This window comes from Odocoileus virginianus, chromosome 3 (assembly GCF_023699985.2).
Source record: "Odocoileus virginianus isolate 20LAN1187 ecotype Illinois chromosome 3, Ovbor_1.2, whole genome shotgun sequence".
Lineage (NCBI taxonomy): Eukaryota > Metazoa > Chordata > Mammalia > Artiodactyla > Cervidae > Odocoileus > Odocoileus virginianus.
Window position 1 is genome coordinate 37,479,056 of NC_069676.1, and position 24,054 is coordinate 37,503,109.

At 42.2% G+C, this 24,054-nt stretch overlaps 1 protein-coding gene across 1 annotated transcript; it reads right to left on the reverse strand.

Annotated features, from left to right (window-relative positions):
* Positions 1–20,572: 20,572 nt before the first annotated feature.
* On the reverse strand, positions 20,573–21,529 carry LOC110143969 (olfactory receptor 2B11). Its single transcript, XM_020903743.2, has one exon. It carries the CDS (start codon positions 21,527–21,529, stop codon positions 20,573–20,575), a length of 957 nt encoding a protein of 318 aa, XP_020759402.2.
* Positions 21,530–24,054: the final 2,525 nt, after the last annotated feature.

Genomic DNA, 24,054 nt, shown 5'->3' on the forward strand with positions numbered 1-24,054 from the left:
TTTAAAAATTCTGTCAGCTGAAAAGTGCTACTGTGGCAAAAAAGTTTGTTTATGTTTTCTGTAAGATATTAAGGAAAAACTCAAATGACTTTTTGGCCAACCAAGTATTTTTTTTTGTAACCAAAAATTGTTTATAAGTGTAAATTAAAAATTTTGATATGGAAACTGAAAAATGTGAAAAGTAGTTGAACACATGCACAAAATAAATTATATATGTCCTTATAGAAGAAAATTCATGTATATTGCATGATTGCGTGCTAAGTTGCTCCAGCTGTGTCTGACTCTTGGGACCCCATGGACTATAGCCTGCCAGGCTCCTCTGTCTGTAGGATTCTCCAGGCAAGAATACTGGAGTGGGTTACCATGTCCTTCTCCTGGGGGGAGAAGGGGATCTTCCCGACCCAGGGACTGAGCCCATGTCTTTGCATTGGCAGGAGGGTTCTTTACCACTAGCGCCACCTGGGAAGCCCCCTCATGTATACTGAGTTTATGTAAAAAGAAGCATTAAACTTTCTCATTCTAACTCCATTCTGTTTTCCTGCAGTAGTCGCCATCATAGTTTTAAGTATGTACATAAGACAAACGCAAAGCTAACTATATACATATTTTTTTCCTAAGAAAGAAAGAAAGAAAGAAAGATAGCAGTAAGTTGTGTCCAACTCTTGTGATCCCATGGACTGTAACCTGCCAGGCTCCTCTGTCCATGAGATTCCCCAGGCAAGAATACTGGAGTGGGTTGCCATTTCCTTCTCCAGGGGATCTTCCCGACCCAGGAATTGAACCCAGGTTTCCTGCATTGCAGGTAGATGCTTTACCAACTGAGCTACACAGAAGAGAAGCTTCTTTTTTTTCCTATGGAAGAGACAAAATGATAGGTTGAAAAACATCAATGGGGAAAGATCTATCTGTAGGTTTTCTCTTTCTCTTACTTCACAGCACAAAGTACAGAAAATTTTACAAAAGCCAAAATCCACAAAATGCTAGAAGGGAAGTGCTGTGTTTCTAAAAAGCACAAACATATTTCTTAAGTTTCCATCTCAGGTCAGTTATCACTCAGTTATCATTTAGACGCCTGTGAATATTACCTTACTTTTTAGGCACTCCATTTTCTCTTCCTTAATATTGTGGCCTTGGACTAGAGGATGCCTGCACCTTCCCTTTGCGACTTAGATTTTGTTACGGCTACACATCAAGTAATTACTAATAACAACGACTTACATAATACAAATGCCAATGCCTGAAATAAAACATATGTGAATAGTGAATGCATATTTTGGTACCATTGTGAAACCAGGGTTTGTATATCTATAGGAAGAACTGAGAAGTTATCAATATAGCTGTTTCTGGTTGCTGCCTACCCATTTTCATCACCTTCATTTGGTTCTGTAAAAATATGTAGGTCTGGGGTACTAGGAAAAACTCTTCTCATGCACCAAATTGTCAGGCCACAGGGTGGGTGAGGAGGTAGATTAGACAGGAAGGCTGGGGAGTGAACTTTGCCTTGACCAACAGAGAGACCAACATTCTAGAACATAACCACCAAAGTGCTTGGTTACATTGCGTTCTCCTCTCAGGTTGAAGTTGTTTAGCTGGGAAACTACACTGAGAGACTGAGAAGAAAGTAAGGAGGGTAAAGACAAACACCTTGCAGGTAATGAAGAGAATGAGGGAGTGCATGACTATATATGTGGGGAAAAGATGGAAAATGGTCATTTCTTCTTGAGTTTTGTATTCTGCTTCTGTAGTCGTTTCTTTCTAAAAAAGTATATATTACTTTAATTAATTAATTTATTTGACTGCATGGGGATCTTTAATCTTCATTGTGGCATGCAGAATCTTTAGTTGCAACATGCGAACTCTTAGTTGCAGCACGTGGTATCTAATTCCTTGACCAGGGATCAAACCCAGGTTTGATCTTAGTAACTTAGTAACTCCCCTGCATTGGGAGCATGGAGAATTAGCCACTGGATAATCAGGAAGTCCTGGCTTCTGTAGTCTTAAATTTGAAAAGTTTGAATGTGTATCCTTTTCCTATTTGCTCTTGTGGAACACCACACCAAGCCAGAGCTCCTGACTCTGATTCTTTGGGACCATGCAGATGTCAGTGAAGAACCATTCAGTAGAGTGCTGCCTAAATTCCTGACCCTCAAATAATCATGGCCACATTTTCCATTTAGTTTCTTATCTTTTACATAGATTCTATGGTTCTTAAAGTTTTAATCATAGTTATCAAGTAATTATTCCATATATATATATATAGAAATTATGTTATATAAACCAATGAAATAAAATATTGAATGTAGAAATAAAGCCACACATATAGGGTCAAGTTATTTTTCACAAGAGTACCAAAACTGTTCCATATGGAAAGGCTAGAACAATTTCCAGGAAACTTTGTTGAGAAACTGAATTTTGCTGTTCAGTCACTAAGTCGTGTCTGACTCTTCGAGACCCCATGGCCTGCAGCATTCCAAGCTTCCCTGTCCTTCACTATCTCTCACAGTTTGCTCAAATTCATGTCCATTGAGTCGGTGATGCTATCTAACTATCTCATCCTCTGCCACCCTCTTCTCCTTTTGCCTTCGATCTTGTCCAGCATCAGGGTCTTTTCCAGTGAGTCAGCTCTTTGAATAAGGAGGCCAAAGTATTGGAGCTTCAGCTTCATCATCAGTCCTTCCAACGAATTTGCAGGGTTGTTTTCCTTTAGGTTTTTAAAGATAAATGTTAAGGTTAAGAATGGTTTCTTTACATCACTGAAACAGCAGATGCTTCAACCTCAGTGGGGAAGCTCTAGGGTACCAGGAATCACTGGGAAGAAAAAATGCACCTCAAATATTTCAGGGGAATGTGCTAAATAGACAAATCTATAGAGACAGAAAGTAGATGGTTGGACGAGGGGTGCGGTGGAATGAACTTTTAGCAGTGTGATGTGAAGGAGTCTTGGGGCCTAGAAAAGAGAACAACAGTCTCAAAGGCCCCTTGCTGAATCATCTAACTTCGGAGAAAAAGCATAACTTTAGTTCCATCCTGACGCTCTAGGCCAGTTGCATCTATCGAGGGATTTATCACCCCCTGTCCAGAAACCTTCCACCCGCTCCACCCGCCCAGAAGACTTATCACCCCCTGCCCAACTACAAGTGTCATCTCAACAAAAGAATACTCAAAATATCCCACCTGATTGACGTTCCCCTTATCGCTTCCACAAACCTCCCTATAAGTATGAAGCCTCCCTGATCCCTTTCAGCTCTCAGCCTTGTCATTAGGCCGACTGTCGCCCCTCCTTGCCTGAATAAAGGTAACCTACTTCTGTTGAGGTCGTCTTTCCTTTTTTGCCTCGCCAGAACTATGCCTTACATTTTTGGTGCCGAAACCCGGGAGGAGGCGAGGCACTCGTCTCACTCTCTCTCACTCTCCCTCCCTCTCATTGTTTTCCCCTTCTCCCCGGAGTCTGGGAGCGCAAACATCCTCCGAGCTCATTTCTCTCTGCCAGGACTCTTAAGTTCCCCTCGGGGATGCCTAGTGCCTTCATGAGTGGTGCAAGCCTTGCGCTAAGGCTTTATTGATGATGATGCCCTGGCACCCCTGGGAAGGTCCCCACCTTCCAGACCTGAAAAGTGGAATGTCCACAGGGATGCCCTGGGGTATCTGAGGAGATCCCCACTTCTCCCTGGAACCCCAGCCCAACTCTACAAGAGTTGTTCCAATGACGGGGCCCGGGTTCCAGCCCCCTGGCCCGTGTCCTGAACACGAGCTCAGAATTTAGGGTAGACGGGGTAGTGGCCGGAAAAAAGACCTCTTTTATAGTAGACACTGGAGCCACTTTCTCTCTCTTAACTTCCTACTCTGGCCCAACTCAAGACTCAGAAATCACAATCAAGGGGGTCTCTGGAGTTCCCCTAAGGCCAAAAACTCTGTCAATTTGGAAAAATCAACCCTTATACACTCATTCCTCATAATGCTTCAGTGCCCGATGGCACTTCTAGGGAGAGATTTGTTATCCAAATTGGGGGTCTTTATTACCATACCCCACCTCGATACAGTCTCTATATTCTGCATGCAGATGGCACCTGGACAGTCCCTATCCCTCACCCCTGACCTTCCCTTGGATCTACCTGCCTTAGACCCCCAAGTCTGGGACACTGATCACCCATCAATAGCCAAACATCATCCCCAAGTCCGCATTATCCTAAAAGACCCCTCGACTATAATCACCCAACAACAGTACTCTCTCACCCCGGAGGCCCATGAGGGACTTAAGCCTATCATAGACTGTCTTCTTCAAGCCTCTATCCTAATTCCTACCCATTCACCACACAACACCCCTATTCTGGCAGTAAGAAAGGGACCAAACTCTTGGAGACTGGTCCAGCACCTGAGAAAAATCAATGAAGCTATTACGCCGACATTCCCAGTAGTCCCTAACCCTTACACCCTTCTGTCTACCATACCCCTGACTGCAACCCACTTCACAGTATTAGATCTCAAAGACACTTTTTTCACCATCCCCCTCCACCCCCTCTCCCAACCTCTTTTCGCCTTCACCTGGCAAGACCCTGAGACTCACGATTCCCAACAGCTAACATGGACAGTTCTCCCCCAGGGGTTTAGAGACAGTCCCCACTTTTTTGGACAGGCTTTACAAAAGGACCTACAGACACTCAACCTAGCCCTGAGTCATCTCCTCCAATATGTAGATGACCTCCTTTGTAGCTCAACCTGAAATCTCTGCCTCCAACATACTGTCAAACGCCTTGGCGCCCTGGGATTCTGGGGTTATCGGGTATCCCAATCTAAGGCCCAAATAGTTTAGACAAAAGTCACCTACTTGGGGCTTTCCATATCCCATCAACAAACAACTATTCCCCCCAGATAAAATCCAGTCCTTAACTAACTGTCCACTTCCAAAAACAAAAAGGGAACTCCTGTCTATCCTTGGCCTCCTAAGTTTTTTCTGTATCTGGATCCCCAACTTCTCCCTCATTGCAAAGCTGCTCTATGAGGCAACTAAAGGATGTTTGGATGAGCCCCTCTTTAATCCTTCCTCGCTGGCCAATCCTCTTCGCCAGCTCATCCAGAGCCTCCTCTGAGTGCCAACTCTCCACCTGCCAGATCACACCAGACCATTCTTTCTCTTTCACATTCCAACCAAGGACAGGCCCTGGGGCTTCTATGTCAGTGGGCTAGAGACACCTGGGCTCCCATAGCCTATCTATCAAAACAGCTGGACATGGTGACCAAGGGGTGGCCTCCCTGGATACAGGCCATGGCTGCTATCGCAGCCCTCATACCCGAAGCAAATAAACTCTCTAGACATGCCCCTTTAACAGTTTGTTCTCCACACACCTTCTGAGACTTGCTGTCACATCGGGTTTTCCTCTCCCTTCCCCCTTCCAGGGTACAGGTCCTACATGCCTTTCTCCTCTACCCTCAGCTCTCATTCTCCCCCTGCTCTCCCCTTAACCTTGCCAGCTTATTACCCATGTCCTCTACAACAGACTCCCTCCTACATAGCTGCAGCCTAACAGTAAATCTTACCCAAAACCCCTTCCAACATGTAACAGATCAGCCCATCCTAGACCCAGACACCCCACACTGGTTCGTTGATGGCAGCTCTCAAAAATCCCCACCGTTTGCAGCAGGATATGCCATCATCCAGGGGGACCTTTGTCACAATCATGGAACCCAGACAATTGAAGCTTCACCGCTGCCACCTCACACCACCTCCCAACAGGCAGAACTGATAGCTCTCACCAGAGCTTTAACTCTGGCTAAAAATCTAAGGGTTAACATCCACACAGACTCCAAATATGCCTATAACATACTTCACTCAAACATCCTAATATGGAGAGAAAGAGGTTTCCTAACCCAAAAGGATTCCCCCATTATTAATTCAGACCTGATCCACAAACTTCTAGAGGCAGCACTCTTACCAAACAAAGCCGCCGTCCTCCACTGTAGGGGACATCGTCCTCCACTGTAGGGGACATCGAAAGGGAAGTCTCATATCAGCCTACAACAATGCTGCAGACCAGAAGGCAAAGAAGACAGCCCTGTCCCATCCTTCCCTCCAGTCCCCCGTCATCTTAGCTCTGACTCCACCCGACCCTCCCACCACCAGAGAAATCCTCTCTTATCTACACTCACTCTTTCATCCCTCATCCAAGACACTCCAACAGTTCCTCCGTAACCACTTCTCCATATCCACTGCTGACCAACAATATTTAGATAACCTTACTCGCTCCTGTCAAGCATGTCAACGTACTAACCCCAATTCCAACCGTAAATCGATATCCTTTCCAACCCATCAAATGCGAGGCAGCCTCCCAGCACAGGATTGGCAGATAGACTTTACTCATATGCCCCGGGTCCGGAGAGTCAGACACCTATTAGTCCTTGTGGGCACCTTTTCGGGATGGGTAAAAGCATTTCCCACTACAAACAAAACAGCCCACACAGTGGCCCAAATCCTCCTCACAGAAATTATCCCCAGGTTTGGCCTGCCTTCATCCCTACAGTCTGATAATGGCCCAGAATTTACATTCAAGGTCACCCAACAACTTGTCCAATTCTTACAGATACCCTGGAAATTTCACATTCCATACCGTCCCCCGTCCTCAGGAAAGGTAGAAAGGATGAATACAACAATCAAAGAAACCCTTACCAAGCTAACCCTCGAGGTACATCTGGACTGGACTAAACTTTTGCCAGTTGTTCTCCTCAGAATACGGGCTTTGCCCAGAAAGCCCCTGGGGCTGAGGCCCTTGAGGTGGTGTATGGAAGGCCCACGCTCCCTCCTGGACTCCCCCCATACCAAGCTTCCTACCCTCCTCTCTGCTGGCGCAACTCCGCAATGCCCTCTGGAGATACGTCAACCACAATCTGCCTGCCCCTGCCCCCCAAGCCTCCCTGCCCCCTTTACAAATTGGGGACATGGTCTATCTGTCTGATAATCCCCAGGGTGACCTGACCCCAAAGTGGCAGGGACCATTCAAAATCATCCTCCTTACCCCAACTGCAGCTAAACTCGAAAAGGTCACCTCCTGGGCACACCTCTCTCGTCTAAAAATGGGTCACCTCCAATCCTGCACTGCCCTCCTTAAATGACACCTATCAGGTCTCCCTCACAGGACCCACCTCCTTAAAATTCACCCGGCGACAACCCCTGTCAACCATCGGAGAGGACACGGAATGACCTGGACTCTCCTCAACCTACAACTGTTCCTGACCCAACTACTACAAGACCTCTGGATCAGCGCCCCAACAGGAACCTCCTTCAAAGACCTGACTACACTGGTGTCTCAACTGTGGCTCCAGGGAACCTTCTCCAACCTGACTCCAGACAAAATTGATTTCTTTACTCTCATTCTCTACATCATTCTACATCCTAATGAGCACTGTTTCTCCTCAGATTTAAACCACCACCAACTTGGGGCCTTCTGCCCCTCACCCTGACTGACCTCTCCCTGTCTCTCTAACTATAACTGCACTCCTAATCTTAATCCTTGCTATAGGCCTAGTAACCGTCTCCCCTCAAGACTGGCCACCTAGCCTTCGTCTTTCCGTGGGTATTGCCTACGTTGCTAGCTGGGTTCTGCTCCTAGGGCGCTATTTCCTCTGCACTGCCTAACTAACAGCCCCATGACTCCCCTGTTTTTTATCCTTGCTGCACTCCCCAGCCTTCTGGCCACTCCCTGCCCCTGCTCAGACGTTTATTCCTATGTACATTCCTCATGTTATAATACAGCTCCAAAACCATGCACCATGAACCTCGGGAGTGGGAAGTCCAAATCTCTACTCACTGTCAAAGTACAAAAGAGAGGGAGTTTCGTGAGTACCTGCCATAAGCCAAATGGAAGAAACATATGTTTCTATCCTATTACCCACTGGGGGTACTCAGACAGGGGCGGGGTACTAGATCAAAATCGGGAAAAGAAACAAGAACAAGTTATAAAGAACATAATTTCCTGGTTACAGGCAACCCCTGAGCCTTACAAACGCCTAGACCTCCTTTCCCAATTACGGCCTCTCCTAAAACCTCCCTCTGGCAACCGACATCTAACCCGCCTTCTCATCTCTCCCTTCCAGTTCTTCCAGTGCACACAGCACGCATCCCAGTGCTGGATATGCATGTCACTGTCTCCCTCACCACACAGAGCCAGTCCCTGACCCTCAACCTGGCTGTCACAGGGAAACTATACCTTCCCTTCCCAACAGAAAACTACACAACTCATGGGCCAGTCTCTGACAATGTCCTACTCTCAGCCTCTTCAAACCTAACCTGTATTAACTACTCTAGTCCCAACTACACTGGTCTTACAAACTCCGCTCCCTCCTTCTGCTCCACTTGGGTTCTCTGGAACAGCACAAATAATTGCACCAACCGAAAATCTTCATTCTCTGTGGGACCCATACATATGCATGTCTCCTCCTTGAACCCCCTGGACCCTGCATCTTGGTCTTCCTGACCCCAGGCCTAACATTCCTCAAAGAGGAAGAGATAGAACAAATAGTCTACCCCCAAGGGAAACTTTCCCACAGGAAAAGACGAGCTGTCATAGCCCCCCTCCTGATTGGGACTGGCATAGCAGCAGCCCTAGGCACAGGGATTGGAGGCATCTCGACCTCTGCCCATTTCTATTACAAGCTGTCCCAAGAACTTAATGAAGACATGGAGCAGGTAGTAGAGTCCTTCGTTTCAATCCAAGAACAAATTAACTCATTGGCTTCTGTGGCTCTACAAAATAGGCGAGCCCTGGACCTTCTCACCGCAGAAAAGGGAGGGACCTGCCTTTTCCTAGGAGAGGGCTGCTGCTATTTTGTTAATGAAACAGGCATAGTCCAGGGCCGAGTCAAAGAACTTAGAGACAGAATTGAATGCCACAGAAAAGAGTTACAAAACCTTTACACTCCCCAAAACCTGTTCCAACAGATACTCCCTTGGTTGCTCCCTTTTCTGGGACCATTGGTACTTATCATTCTAGTCCTCTTATTTGGACCCTGTCTCTTTAATATCTTTCAAAGGTTTCTCCAAGAACGGATTCAAGCCATCTCTCGAGATCAGGTCAAGACCATTCTTCTTCTCCAGAGCCTCACCTCAAGCTCAGAAAAAGGAGACTGTGGGCCCTAGGACGATCCTCCATTCCAGACCCAATACCGTTGCCCCTATCATCAGGAAGTAGCCAGAGAGATACGGCGCCCTTTTTCCCATTTTTAAAAAAATAATTTCAGGGTCTGGAATGGAGTCTTTGGGGCCTAGAAAAGAGAACAACAGTCTCAAAGGCCCCTTGTTGAATCACCTAACTTCGGAGAAAACAAAGCATAACTTTAGTTTCATCCTGATGCTCCAGGCCAGTTGCTTCTATCTGGGACTTATCACCCCCTGTCCAGAAACCTACCACCCCCTCCACCCGCCCAGAAGACTCATCACCCCCTGCCCAACTACAAGTGTCATCTCAACAAAAGAATACTCAAAATATCCCGCCTGACTGACATTTCCCTTATCGCTTCCACAAACCTCCCTATAAGTATGAAGCCTCCCTGATCCCTTTTGGCGCTCAGCCTGGTCGTTAGGCCAACTGTCGCCCCTCCTTGCCTGAATAAAGGTAAGCTACTTCTGTTGAGGTCATCTTTCCTTTTCTGCCTCGCCGGAACTGTACCTTACATGATGACTAAGGGGAGTGAGCATGCTCTGAAGTAAAGAAATCTAAAATTGTGATGAGTTTACAAATCTGTGAATATACTAAAAGTCATTGAATTTTTCGTTTTTCCAGTTTTATTGAAAATAGTTGACATACTTCACTATACATGTTCAAGGCGTACAGCTTGATGGTTTGATTTATGTGTGTGTGAAATGACTACCACAATAGATTCAATAATGCTGGGGTCCAGCCTCGGCAGGATCCAGGGGTACCCTCAGGATGAACGGGGTCGGTGAGAGAAAGAGAGAGAGAGGGAGAGAGAGAGAGAGAGAGAGAGACCAGACTGGGGATTTCTGGCAAATCTTTATTTTTTACCGTAGCTTTTATATTCTAAGTTAGTACATTTTTAAGGGGAAGATAGTTTAATGTTACATCGGCTCATCCTTCACGAAACCAGGGTGTTTTCTGCATACTTCTTTGTGAGAGTCTAGTACATTATCTTCTGGCCTTGGGGGCCTATCGACAGTTTATGACCTAGGTGAATGCAAAGCTGTTTTCTGTAATCTATTCTTTAATGAACACAAAGGTCAGTCCTTTCGCAGAAGTTATCAGTTAAATTTATCTAAAAGGTTTACCACACAAAGACTCTGCAGCTCCAGTGAGGCAGCCCCTGTTTAGCATTCCTGGTTAAAATGAACAATTCTAAACTCTTATTTTTCTAAATCTTTAGCTATAACCGCTTTTAGAATAATATTTTTATGTTCTTTAATAGGGCTTCCTCACCTCCCAAAGGGCTCTGTGCCTATTAGGGCCTTTTGTGTGATCAGGTTCTTTATGCTGTTCATGATTAAGGTGTTGTGGGCAGTTATGTGCTTTAGTACGCATTTGCCAAGCAGGCTAGAATGCCAGCAAAGGGGTCTAAATTGAAACACTCCTTTCATCCTGGATAATCTCATAGGATACCACCGTCCAGCGGACATATTAATTAAAGTTCTAAGTTGATTCTGTTTGGAAAGAGATCGGGGAAGGCCTTCTACCCATGTCACAGAAATTAGGGAGTAGTCTAATATAGCAAGCATCAGAAAGACAGAGATCATCATTAAGGTGAGCGCCGGGGCAGCTTTTCCAAATCCCTGAAGTCCTGATCTGCCTTGCTTGTCAGGTCTTCTCACGACCTTGTCATGGGTGGGATCTCGTGTGCTGGCTCCTGGCACAATAACATCCATCTTCTCATATAGAAACAATAAAAAAGAAGGAAGAAGAAGGAAAAAAAAAATCACTGTGTTGAAAACTCTTAGGTCTACTTTATTAGCAACTTTCCTATATAGCATACAGCCATGTTAGCTATAGTCATCATGTTGTACATTGCATTCTTTTTTTAAAAATTTATTTATTTTAATTAGAGGCTAATTACTCTACAATATTGTAGTGGTTTTTGCCATACATTGACATGAATCAGCCACGGGTGTACATGTGTTCCCCATCCTGAAACCCCCTCCCCACCCTACCCCTCAGGGTCATCCCAGTGCACCGGCCCTGAGCGCCCTGTCTCATGCATTGAACCTGGACTGGTGATCTAGTTCACATACAGTAATATACATGTTTCAATGCTATTCTCTCAAATCATCCCACTGTACATTGCATTCTTATTATTTATCTTATAACTGGAACTTTGTATCTTTTGGCGCCCATTCTCCAGTTCCCTCTCTCACCTCCTTCTTCCTCACCAGACACAAGTCTTACCTCTTTTTCCTATGAAGTTTTATTTTTATTTCGATTCTACATATAAATAAGATTATATATAACGTTTGTCTTTTTTGGTCTGATATATTTCACTTAGCATAATGCCTTCAAGGTCCATCTAGATCACAATTGGCAGGACTTTCTCATTATTTATGGCTGAATAATTTCATTATCTCTTTCTATACTTATATTTATGTGACAACTTCTTTATCCATTCTTCCATTGGTGGACCCTTAGACTGTTTTGAAGTCATAGCTATTGTAACTAATGCTGCTATAAACATAACTGCAAATATGTTATTGAGTTAGTGCTTTCATTTCTTGGATATATTCCTATCCCAGAAGTGGAGTTTCTGGATCATATGGTAGTTTTATTTTTATGTTTTTGAAGAACCTCAGTAGTGGCTGAAAAATTTACTATCCCACAGATAGTTTACAAATCTTCCCTTTTCTCCGCATTCATGCCAGCCTTTAGCCCTTGTCTTTTGATGACGGCTATTGTAACAGGTGTGAAGTGATAGCTTACTGTGACATTGATTTGCATTTTCCTAATGACTAGTGAGGACTTCCCTCGTGGCTCAGACGGTAAAGTGTCTGTCTACAATGTGGGAGACCTGGGTTTGATCCCTGGGTCAGGAAGATTCCTGGAGAAGGAAATGGCAACCCACTCCAGTACTCTTGCCTAGAACATCCCATGGATGGAGGAGCATGATGTTGATGGGGTAGCAAAGAGTCAGACATGACTGAGTGACTTTACTTCACTTAATGACTAGTGATGTCGAGTATCTTTTCATGTACATTTTGGCCTCTCATATACTCTACTCAAGTTCTTGCCAATTTTTAATTGGGTTATTTGGTTTTTTTTTTTTATTGAGTTGTACAAGTTCTTTATATGTTTTGAATATCAACCCTGTGTTAGATATATTGTTTGCAAATATTTTCTCCTATTCCTTAGGTTGTCTTTTCATTTCACTGATGGTTTCTTTAGCTGTGCAGAACATTTTCAGTTTCACTTGTTTATTTTTAAAATTTTGTAGCTTGTGCTTTAGGTGTCATATTGAATTGTACATTATAAATGAATGAATTGTGTGATATGAAGTAACACCTCAATAAAACTGTTGGCTTTAAACATAAAAGAAGTATATCTCAGAGGGTTATTTTGCTACATGTTTTTCCTGAAGATTTAGTCCTTTGACATTTTCTCTCATCATAGAGGATTTTTTAAAATTTAGATTTTTATCCTTAAAAAAATGGATGTTATGTAGTAAACTATTGACTGAAATATTTTTCCAGGTGGAGAGACTGCTTCAAACTACCGCCTTTCCTGGTGGACACAGTGGGGGGGTGACATTCCCCCATGGCATGGCTGACACTGAGTATGGGAGAGGATGACAATGAATTATATTCATGGATATTCAGGCAATGATCTGAAATGCATTAATAAGTATGAATTTTTAGTTACTCTGCTGACTTGCTTCTATGTCCAACCTTGACATATTATGAAGTCTACACTCCACTAACATTGGTTTCACTTTTTTCTACACTGATCCTATGCACTCTCTGTATTGTCTTTGCCCTCTTTGAGTACAGTCATGATAGAAACCAGACCAGTTGTTTTAACAGAGGAAATTGAACATGAGGAATGGTTAGATTAGGGATTGTCCACTTGACAAGAGAGAAAAAAACAAAAGTTTCATGGGGGAAGCAACTTCAGTCAGCAGGTAATTTGGATTTATTGGATCTTTGGAGGAGGGTCCCATGGGGTTGAATCTCAGCCTCTGAGAAAGGAAAGCTGCTGGGTTGATGTTGGTGTTCCAGAGGGATATGAAGGTCTGGTTCTTCAACTGTTGCATACTGGAGTCAGCTGCCACCTCTGGAATAAGCTGCTGCAGCTGAGGTAAAGCAGTGTTGCTGAGATGAGTTTGAGACATATAAGAAAGCAGGATGAAGTAGTCATTCTGTCTCCTTTAGCCTGACTACCATGCTTCTAAATGGAAGAGTTTATAGGAAGCAGCCAACCAGTAAGATGCCTTTTACTCAGAGTCCCAGTTCTGCAAAGAGGAATGCAGAGGAGTCAACTTGACATTGAGAGGCAATAGCTTTATAGCCAGCACAGTACTATCTAGTATGCAGTGTGAATAAAAATAAGTGAACATGAGAATTGAGTATGTGTGCCAAGAGATGACCAAGGGAGGTTTCAGGAGTTGAGGGGATGAGGAAATGGGACTAGGAGAATTTTTGGTGTGTCTCTTTTAGTTCATCAAGGAAGATTTCCTAAAATAGATGATATTGAGGTTCAAAGGAAGAAAATGATAAATCTCAGTATACTTGGGGTAAGATCATGATTCTAATTTTCTTGGTGTGTGTTTCACACATTATATAGTTGAAACAGCAAGATCCTAGGGTCCTTGCCCCCACCTCCACCATGTTCTCAGCTTGCCTTTCTCTGTGGAAAAATGTTAGGCAAATAATAAGCTTAATCAGAGAAATGAGACATACAGAAACAAAGGAAAAATGACAAAGGAGACTAAATAATAATAGTTTAGTCATTAAGCATAGTCAAGGACCTTTAGTTCCTTCTCAGAGGCTATAGATAATATTCTGAGTCATGTCCTGTGAGTTGTCTTATAGATATTGAAACATCTACCCTGTGGACAAGTTAATTACATAATGACCAGACTGTAGTGGTGATATAACCTGCCAGAATTCTGATAACTGGCCTCAAGGAAATGGGAACAAACTGACCCTGGAACTGAAGATCAACTGTACTTAATCAAGATAAGGGGGGGAAGGGACAGCTAGGAAGTTTGAGATAGACATGTACACACTGCTATATTTAAAATGGATAACCAACAAGGACCTACTGTATAGTACATGGAACTCTGCTCCATGTTATGTGGCAGCCTGGAAGGGAAGGGAGTTTGTGGAAGAATGGATACATGCATATGTATGGCTGAGTCCCTTCACTGTTCACTTGAAACTATCACAGCATTGTTTGTTAATCAGCTATATCCCGATATAAAATAAAAAGTTAAAGCAAATAAACAAGCAAAAACAATTAAGATGATGCTGGTTGGACTACCAATGACCAATTTCAAGATGACTGCCAGAGCTGACTGTGCTGTTTCTGCCAAGGGGAGTTGGCCTTAGGATAGGCATCTACTTCCTCCACCTCCAACCTGTTGCCAGTCTCTGAAACAAAGCAATTTTTCACTTCCACCAACCTGACCTCTTTCATGACTTTTGAGCAGCGAGCAGCCAAACCTGAGTTCAGCAATATAGTGAACAGATATCCTTGAGGTAAAGGGGAATGAAAAAAAAAATTGTCAGGATGTGCCAACAGTAATGTCTATTCTCAACATCTCTCAATGTCATTGGTTGTTACTATGTTCTCGAGATGGCCAAGTGTGATGAACTTGAAAATATTAATATAAAACATGCTGCATAATTGTATTATAAAATGCCAGACCTGTCATTTTCAGTAAAATAAGCACATAGAGAAACACTGTGATGACTTAACTGTACCTCCACCCTGAGAATAAAATGAGAGTAATAAGATTTACATGTTTATGTGATATAACATAAAATGGTTATCCTTATGCTGGAGAATTTGGCTGGAATTTATGTATAATGAAAATATAGTTGTCTCATCAACTGGAAAAATGATGCTGCATTAGATTCTTACGTCTTGAATCAGTCTTTACAACTGCAATGTGGATACAGGAGACAAGGATGAGCAGAGGAAGAACTAGTGTCTGGTGGATGGAGAGGCATCATAGGAGATGAAACTAAGAGAAAGGACAAGGATAAGCATATGTTTATTTATAAATTTGGATTTTTCCTAGAATATATTGAGTTCCAAAGGCATCTAAAAAGTGAAAGCACTTGAAAAAGTAACTTATAAGATTTTTAAAACATCTGATAATTGCTAATGGGGGAAACATTGGAAGATTGTTGTAATTCTTTAGAGGAATAAAGAATTAAAACATTTAATTTTATTTATTTTATCATCATAGATTAAGAGTGACCTGATTAGACCTTTGGGTCTGCTAAATGATTGATGTCAGAGATAAGTGACACACATAAGCTGGCTTAAAACTCAACATTCAGAAAACTAAGATCATGGCATCTGGTCCCATCACTTCATGGAAAATAGATGGGGAAACAACGGAAACAGCAACAGATTTTGTTTTCTAGGGCCCCCAGATCACTGCAGAAGGCAACTGCAGTCATGAAATTAAAATACACTTGCTCCTTGGAAGAAAAGTTATGACAAACACAGATAGCATATTAAAAAGTAGAGACATCACTTTGCCAACAAAGATTCATATAGTCAAAGCTATGGTTTTTACAGTAGTCCAGTATGATGTGAGAGCCGGATCATAAAGAAGGCTGAGTACCAAAGAATTGATGCCTTCTCACTGTGGTGCTGGAGAAGACACTTGAGAACCTCTTACACTGCAAGGAGATCAAATTAGTCAATCCTAAAGGCAATCAACCCTGAATATCCATTGGAAAAACTGATGCTGAAGCTGAAGCTCCAACATTTTGGCCAACTGATGTGAAGAACCAACTCATTGGAAAAAATTCTGATGCTGGGAAAGATCGAGGGCAGGAGGAGGAGGGGGTGACAGAGGATGAGATGATTGAATGGCATCACAGACTGAATGGGCATGAGTTTGTCCAGGAGACAGTGAAGGACAGTGAAGCCTGGCATGCTGCAGTCCATAGGGTCACAGAGTCAGGCACAACATAGCAACTGAACACAACAACAGCAAAACCATAATTAAAAAAGATACATGTACTCCAGTGTTCACTGGAGCACTATTTACAATAGCCAGGACATGAAAGTAACTGAAAAGTTCATGGACCAAGGGATGGATAAAATAGGATGTGGTACATATATATAATACAATGGAATATCACTCAGCCACAAGAAAATATAAGTAATGCTGTTTGTAGCAACATGGATGGACCTAGAGGTCATCATAGCCAGTGAAGTAAATCAGAGAAGGACACATAGCATATGATATCACTTATATCTGGAATCTAAAAAATGATACAAATGAACTTATTTACAAAACAGAGAGTTACAGATGTAGGAAATAATTTTATGGTTGCCAGAGGGTCAAGGAGGAAGGAATAAATAGGGAGATTGGGATTGACATATACAGACTACTATATATAAAACAGATATACCTACTGGATAGTAGAGTACTGTAGTACTCATAGTACAGTACATAGTACTCAAAATGATGTAATGGCCTATATGCGAAACAGTCTAAAAATGATTCACTGAGCTGTGCGGCAGAAACTAACACAGTATTGTAAATCAATTATAATCCAATAAAAATAAACAAAAATAAAAAAGAAATGTGTCATGGAAACCCTAGAGTTAGTCATTCTTTTTTCTATACAAAACCCAATAATCAATGATTCTGCAACAAGACAATATGGCTAACAACTACCTGAATATTTTGCAAATCCCATATTTAGTGTGTGAAAAACCTTTATCGATCAAAGGCTGACCCTCTATAGGTGGCAGTGAAATTTTAGAATATATATTACCAAACTTTCTTGAGGAAGATTTTGATATTCTGCCGACTTTCTTGTTCACTTGATGAGGGTGTCTACTCAGGATAGACACTTTGAGACACCAGGTTAGATATTGAGTCATTTTGAGTAAAGTGTCCAAGATGTGACCATTGAAGACCATGGCTTTGCTCTTAAATGGCAACTTATAACAACTACATCCAAGAACCTCTTAAAGAGTCTCTCTATATTCACAATACAAACCAATATATTTCCAAATCTTTCTTGGGAAAATGATATTTTTGAAAAAGTAGATGAAGAGCACACACATTCTATCATTTCCTTTTCATGAATCTTTCTTATTTTTCTACAAAGTAGTTACAAAGGCAGAGGAAAGTGAATTTCAAGAAGTTTACTATAAAACAAAGCAGAGAACCAAGAGCATATAAAATATTGAGTCTTGTGTTTCATTATAAAAATTTACCTATATTTTTATATCTATCATGTCAGTTGATTGTAATATAAGCATGTTTTAATTTACTTATTAGTTGAGTTATTTAAATATTTTCCCCTAAAATGTTGCATAACATTGCTGCTTCTGGAAAATTCACCATGTTTACCTGTGGCTTTATATAACTAATGTTGAATAGTCTAGGGGTCCCTGGTATTCTAGTTATCGATGGCTGCCTGCCACGGCCCTCTGCTGTCCACCCAGAGTGAAATTTTGTGGCTTAGAATAACAACTATTTTATTGCTCAGTCACTTCTGTTCTGTCCAGCTCTTTGCAATCCTATGGACTGTAGCCCACCAGGCTTCTTTATCTCACCATTTTATGGGTTAGGAATTTGAGCAGAGCTCAGCTGGGAGGGAGACTCATCTGCTCCATGTTATGTCTACCAAAGGTCACTGGATGGTCTTTAACTAGTGGGCAGGTCTAGGATGGTTCCACTCAGGTGTAGCATAGCTGGCTGGAAGCCTCGTTTGTTTTGTATAGTAGAATTTACCTGCAGTCTCCCTAGCACGGCTGTCTTAGGGTAGCTGGACTTCTTACCTAGGGATTTTAGGGACCCAAAAAGAGTATTATTATTTGGAAGCTGCCAGGTTTTTCTTATAATCCTATCTTTATTTAGTTATTTAAAAAAAGCTTTATTTTGTATTGTGTATAGTCAGTTAACAATGTTGTGCTAGTTTCAGGCCTGAACAAGAAATGGACTTAGCCAAACATATACATGTATCCATTCTGCCCCAAACTCACCTCCCATCCAGGCTGCCACATAACGTTGAGCAGAGTTCCCTGTGGTATACATTATGTCTTTGTTGGTTATCCATTTTAAATATAGCAGTGTGTACATGTCCATCCCAAACTCCCTAATTATCCTTCCCCCCTTACCTTTCCCCCAGCAACCATAAGTTCATTCAAATGGTCAAACAAGTCACTAATGTCAGTCCTCATTTAAAAAGAAAATCAGTCTCCACCTCTCATTGCAAGATAGAAAAGACCTTGAGATCATCTTTAATCTAGCATCTCTTTTGAGAAGCTTAATACTCTTCAGTGTGTTCTAGAATTAGGTTAGTTCATTTCATAGCTATATGTGTGGATTGACTTTCTTCCATGTCACATTGCTTTGTTGAATTGGATCTGTGTCATTAGGAAAAATGAGAAGAGTAAGCTCTCATGCATCATTATGTATGTTCACTATTACCCAGTGGCTGCTATATGGTCGCCTGGGGGGGAAAAATCCTTTGTCGTCTTGATACCAGGAATAGTCATGATTTTTTCACTTTTTCACTCCTCTTAAATCAAATGCTTTAGCTTTGTGATTCGTATTCCTTTTTTTTGTCCTTATTGTAGAAGGACTTCTTCAATTTTGCATTTTCCTAATTTTTATACATTATTTCTATTACTACTATCATGCACATTACTTCTTATGCTTGCTTATTTGGCATATGCATGGCAGGGGGATAAATTTATATGCAAGATTTATTTGGCATATGCATGGCAGGGGGATAAATGAATGAATTAAATTTAAATAAATCTAGAACAGGAAAAAACAAAATACAAATATAAAGTTCTAACATTAGAACTTGCTAATGACAAGTTCTAACATTATTATCTGCTCTACGACTAACAGAAGTGGCCCACACAGTTCTGGTTTAGTTCTGGTCTCAGTTATCTCATTTACTGGAAGGACCTTGGCCAAGCTATTGCAACCTCTCTAATAATCAATTTATTTCATGACAATGAAGAATCATAAAGGTGATTATATTATAAAGCTATTTGCAGATTAAACAAGATGGTCTATGTAAATGCACTTAATTTAGTATTTACATCTTGGAAGTCTTCTACAAATATTAGCTATTGCAATAAACTTGAACTTGTTATTTAAAATTTCTATTGTCATTAATTATGATTGTATTTATACCCTGTGTTCTCAATTAGAGTGCATTCCCTTTTTTGGATAAGAGATTATGCCATTTTTTTTTTTTTTTGTACTCATAGAACCAATACAGAGTCTTACATACTCACAATACATATGCTTGTACTAATTCTCAGTCAATGGTGGAAAAACTTTCTGTAGAATAAAACTTAAACTTGAAAAAAGCACCATCTAAGACAGGAATAAGAAAGCAATCTACTTCAGTTTTTGAATTTTTTCAAAGGCACATATAATTTATGGAGATTTAAATATATGGAGAAGAGCATAAATTTCTTATAAGTAGTATAAGATTGGCTTAGTTTCACCTTATTTATGCTTAGAAGTAATGGGAAAAGGAAGAAAGTTTAGAAAGAGGCAAATGGGAGAAGCAGAAGAAAAACAGGAACATGAGAAGGGGAAAAGATCAGGAAATTAGAAGCTAAATAATTTGACAAATACTTACTGGACATCAGTTTAGTTCATTTCAATCGCTCAGTCATGTCCGACTCTTTGTGACCCCATGGATGCAGCACGCCAGGCCTCCCTGTCCATCACCAACTCCCGGAGTTTACTCAAACTCATGTCCATTGAGTCAATGATGCCATCCAACCATCTCATCCTCTATTGCCCCTTTCTCCTCCCGCCTTCAATCTTTCCCAGCAGCAGGGTCTTTTCCAATGAGTCAGTTCTTCTCATCATATGGGCAAAATATTGGAATTTCAGCTTCATCAGTCCTTCCAATGAATATTAAGGACTGATTTTCTTTAGGATGGACTGGTCTCCTTGTAGACCCTGGGACTCTCAAGTCTTCTCCAACACCACAGTTCAAAAGCATCAATTCTTCAGCACTCAGCTTTCTTTATAGTCCAACTCTCACATCCATACATGACTGCTGGAAAAACCATAGCCTTGACTAGATGGACCTTGGCAAAGTAATGTCTCTGCTTTTTAATAGGCTGTCTCAGTTGGTCATAGCTTTTCTTCTAAGGAGCAAGCGTCTTTTCATCAATTCTGTTTAAATGATTCCTAATTATGGCCTCTTAGAATTAAAGATCCTTGGGAAAGGTGGGACTTTAGATACTGTGAGAACACAGGAAGTGAGATACTTTGGGTAGGGAATTTGGGGCTCTCTCAAAAACAAGTACACTGTTTCGTTATTGAGTCCTTAATGAAAAGTACTCTGAGCACACAATACACCTGCCTCATTTTCTCTAACCAATGGAAACTACCACATCTCAGGTCTTTACCTTATGCAGAACCTCCAGATCCTTGCCAGAAGTCTTCTCAGAGCACCCTTCACATCCTTGTTCCTCAGGGTATAGATGAAGGGATTGAGGGTGGGGGTGATTATGGAATAGAAGAGGGAGATAAATTTGCCCTGCTCTTGGGAGTAGTGGGAAGGAGGTTGCAGGTACATGTAGATGGCAGGTAGGTAGAAGAGGGAGACCACCACCAGGTGGGAAGAACAGGTCCCAAAGGCTTTGTGCCGACCCTTGGAGGACTGGATTCTGAGCACTGCACGGGCAATGAAGCCATAGGAGAGAAGGATGAGAGCCAGGGGGACCAGCACAAAGAAGGCCACCAGCGCCGCCAGCGTGGTGTCATTCACAGCTGTGTCAGCACATGATAGCTTGATCATGGCTGGCACTTCACAGAAGAAGTTGTTCAGCACCTGTCGCCCGCAGAAAGGCAGCTGCACCGTCAGGATCACTTGAACGAGGGAATTGCCAAAGCCACTGAGCCAGGCCACAGCCACGAGCTGCTGGCAGAGAGGGCGGTGCATGATAATGGTATATCGGAGGGGCTCGCAGATGGCCACGTAGCGGTCCAGGGCCATGGCCGCCAAAACGATGCACTCGGTGCATCCCAACCAGTGGAAAATCGCATACTGTACTGTGCATCCGCTGTAGCTGATGGTCTTGCTGGAGCTGCCCATGTTGACCAGCATCTGGGGAACAGTGGTGGTGGTATAGCAGAGGTCCAGGAAGGAGAGGTGGCTAAGGAAGATGTACATGGGGCTGTGGAGCTGGGGATCCAGGCGGGACACCAAGATGATGGAAACGTTCCCCCACATGGCCAGCACATAGGACACTAGGAGAACCACAAAGAGAGGGAGTTCCAGCCACGGCCTGTCAGAAACACCCAGGAGGATGAAGTCCTTAGGGGGATCCCCCCAAATGCTTTGGTTCTCACTTCTCATGCTGAGGTATTTTCCAGCACCTGGGATGAATTAAGAAAGTTGGGATAAAATAAATAAATAAATAAATGAAAAATTGCCTTTCTCATTCCTGTGCTTGCTCTCGCTTTCACAGGTTCCACCTATCTGATTTTCCTTACCTCTTTGAAAGTGAAATTGAAAGTCACTCAGTCGTATCCAACTCTTTGGGACCCATGGACTGTAGTCTATGAAATTTTCCAGGCCAGAATACTTGAGTGGGTAGCCATTCCCTTCTCCAGGGGATCTTCTCAACCCAGGGATCAAACCCAGGTCTCCTGCATTGCAGGCAGATTCTTTACCAGCTGAGCTATCAGGGAACCCCCAAAACAATGGAATAAGTAGCCTATTCCTTCTCCAGCAGATCTTCCTGACCCAGGAATCAAACTGGGATCTCCTGCATTGCAGGCGGATTCTTTACAAGCTGAGCAACCAGGGAAGCCTTACCTCTGTAGGGACACTGAAATATTGGGGAAATCAGAACCACAAGTTAGAAGAGTTACATATATGTCTTGCTCTCCTTCCTAGTCCGTGACCTTGACTATGCTATTTAATTTCTCTGAACTTTAATTTCTGTATCTGTAATGTGGGGAGAAAGTACCTGCTTCAACTACAGAGTCTTGAGGATGATAAAGGGACATTAGGTTTGTAAAAGCAATTTTCTTCCAGTTTGGTCGAAGTCTGCCATATCTCCCATCACTATTAGAAGGTTTGAATTCTCTCTACATACTCATTATCAGGGCACTGATCACTTTCTTAGGCATTCTTGCTTTGCCTTTTGGAGGTGGTAGGGGGAGGGAGCTTAAAGGTGGTATAAAATAAGAATAAGAGCTTCATAAACTGATAAGGGGTTTATTGATAAGAACAGATCCTACTCACCTCCTAAGGCTTGCATTGCCTACCTGGCCCTCTGTACCATGCTGGTCTCTCCTCCCGTGACGGCTCACAGATGTGCAGCACTATTATTCACTTTGTCAGTGAGTAAAAAGCACAGTTCAACATCTTCTGAGTGGAGGAGCTAAGTCACGTCCACCTTTGACTCAGTCATGTCAACTAATGAGACCCCAGAACATAGAATTCTGAGCAAACGGAGAAAAGTGGTCAGTGTGAGAAACATAGCGCCTCAAGTTCTCTATTGAAGGATCCGATTGCCTCTGGAGAAAACAGTTTGAATGACATTTGAATTCCCTCTATAACGTCTTTGCCAAGCGGCTGTTTCCTCTTGGAGTTGAAAGACACAACTGATTTGATTTCCAGGTTCTGTTGCTGTCAGAAAGCAATTGGGTTGCTATTTGCTGATTCAGGGGGCCTTACTACTGAGCTGCATCAGTCTCCAAACTTCTGCACTCCCCATAGGACTGTACACCCTCAAGATCTTGGTGGAGATGATATAATCCATGAAACTATTGAAAGGGAGTTAAGTCCTGTGTGCAGGTAACCTATGAAGTATTCATTTTAAAATTATTCATACCAAATTCAGCTCAGTCATGTCCGACTCTTTGCGACCCCATGAACCGCAGCATGCCAGGCCTCCCTGTCCATCACCAGCTCCCGGAGTCCACCGAAACCCATGTCCATTGAGTCAGTGATGCCATCCAACCATTTCATGCTCTGCCGTCCCCTTCTCCAATTTTATTAAAAATTGGTATTTTTTAATGCCAATTATATTGTATTTTTAATTGGAGTATAATTGCTTTGCAATGTTGTTTTAATTTCTGTTGTACAACAAAGTGGATAAACTATATGTATACATATATCCCCTCCCTCTTCAGCTTCCCTCCCCACTCCCCACCACCCCTCTAGGTCATCACAGAGCACCAAGTTGAGCTCCCTGTGTATACAGCAGCTTCTCTCTAGCTATTTATTTTACACATGGTAGTGTATTTTATATGTGTCAATCCTATTCTTCCAATTTATCCCAACCTTCCTTCCCCCCGACCCCATGTCCATTCTCTACATCTGCATGTTTGGTGCTTTATACATAAACTCTAAAATTCATAGAGATCTCTTCAGTCTAGATGAGGTAATAAACACATTTTCTCCCACCCCCACAATCTTCCATTCTAAAGAACTCTAATATATTTGAAAAGAACTCAAACTCTGGGATTGAAATGGATAAATAAATGCAAATTACCTTTCTTCCTCTGCTTTTTCAAAACTATATAATATTTTCTATAAAGTTTCCAAAATTCTTGTGGAACATCCAATTGCTGCACTTCTCACCCCCATTCTATCAAAAGTACTTCTCGGATAGTTCTTACTGAATTTCATTATTTCGTCTCTAATGGGAAATCAGCACCCAGATTTTGACACATGAGTTGAAGGTGGGCAAAATCAAGTTTGCTCCCTTTTTAAAATGAAAAGTGATCATGTTACTTTCCTTTCCTAATTTCTGATTCTAAGATTTCCTCTCAGAACCTAAACTATACAAGAAAGGGAAACATTGCAGGGATATTGAAAAAAGATAAAAGGATGGGGGTAGTGAAGTCACTCAGTAGTGTCTGACTCTT

Bases quoted from the DNA above. Each gene is read 5' to 3' on its own strand.
- LOC110143969 (XM_020903743.2), bottom strand. From the start codon at position 21,529: ATGAGAAGTGAGAACCAAAGCATTTGGGGGGATCCCCCTAAGGACTTC.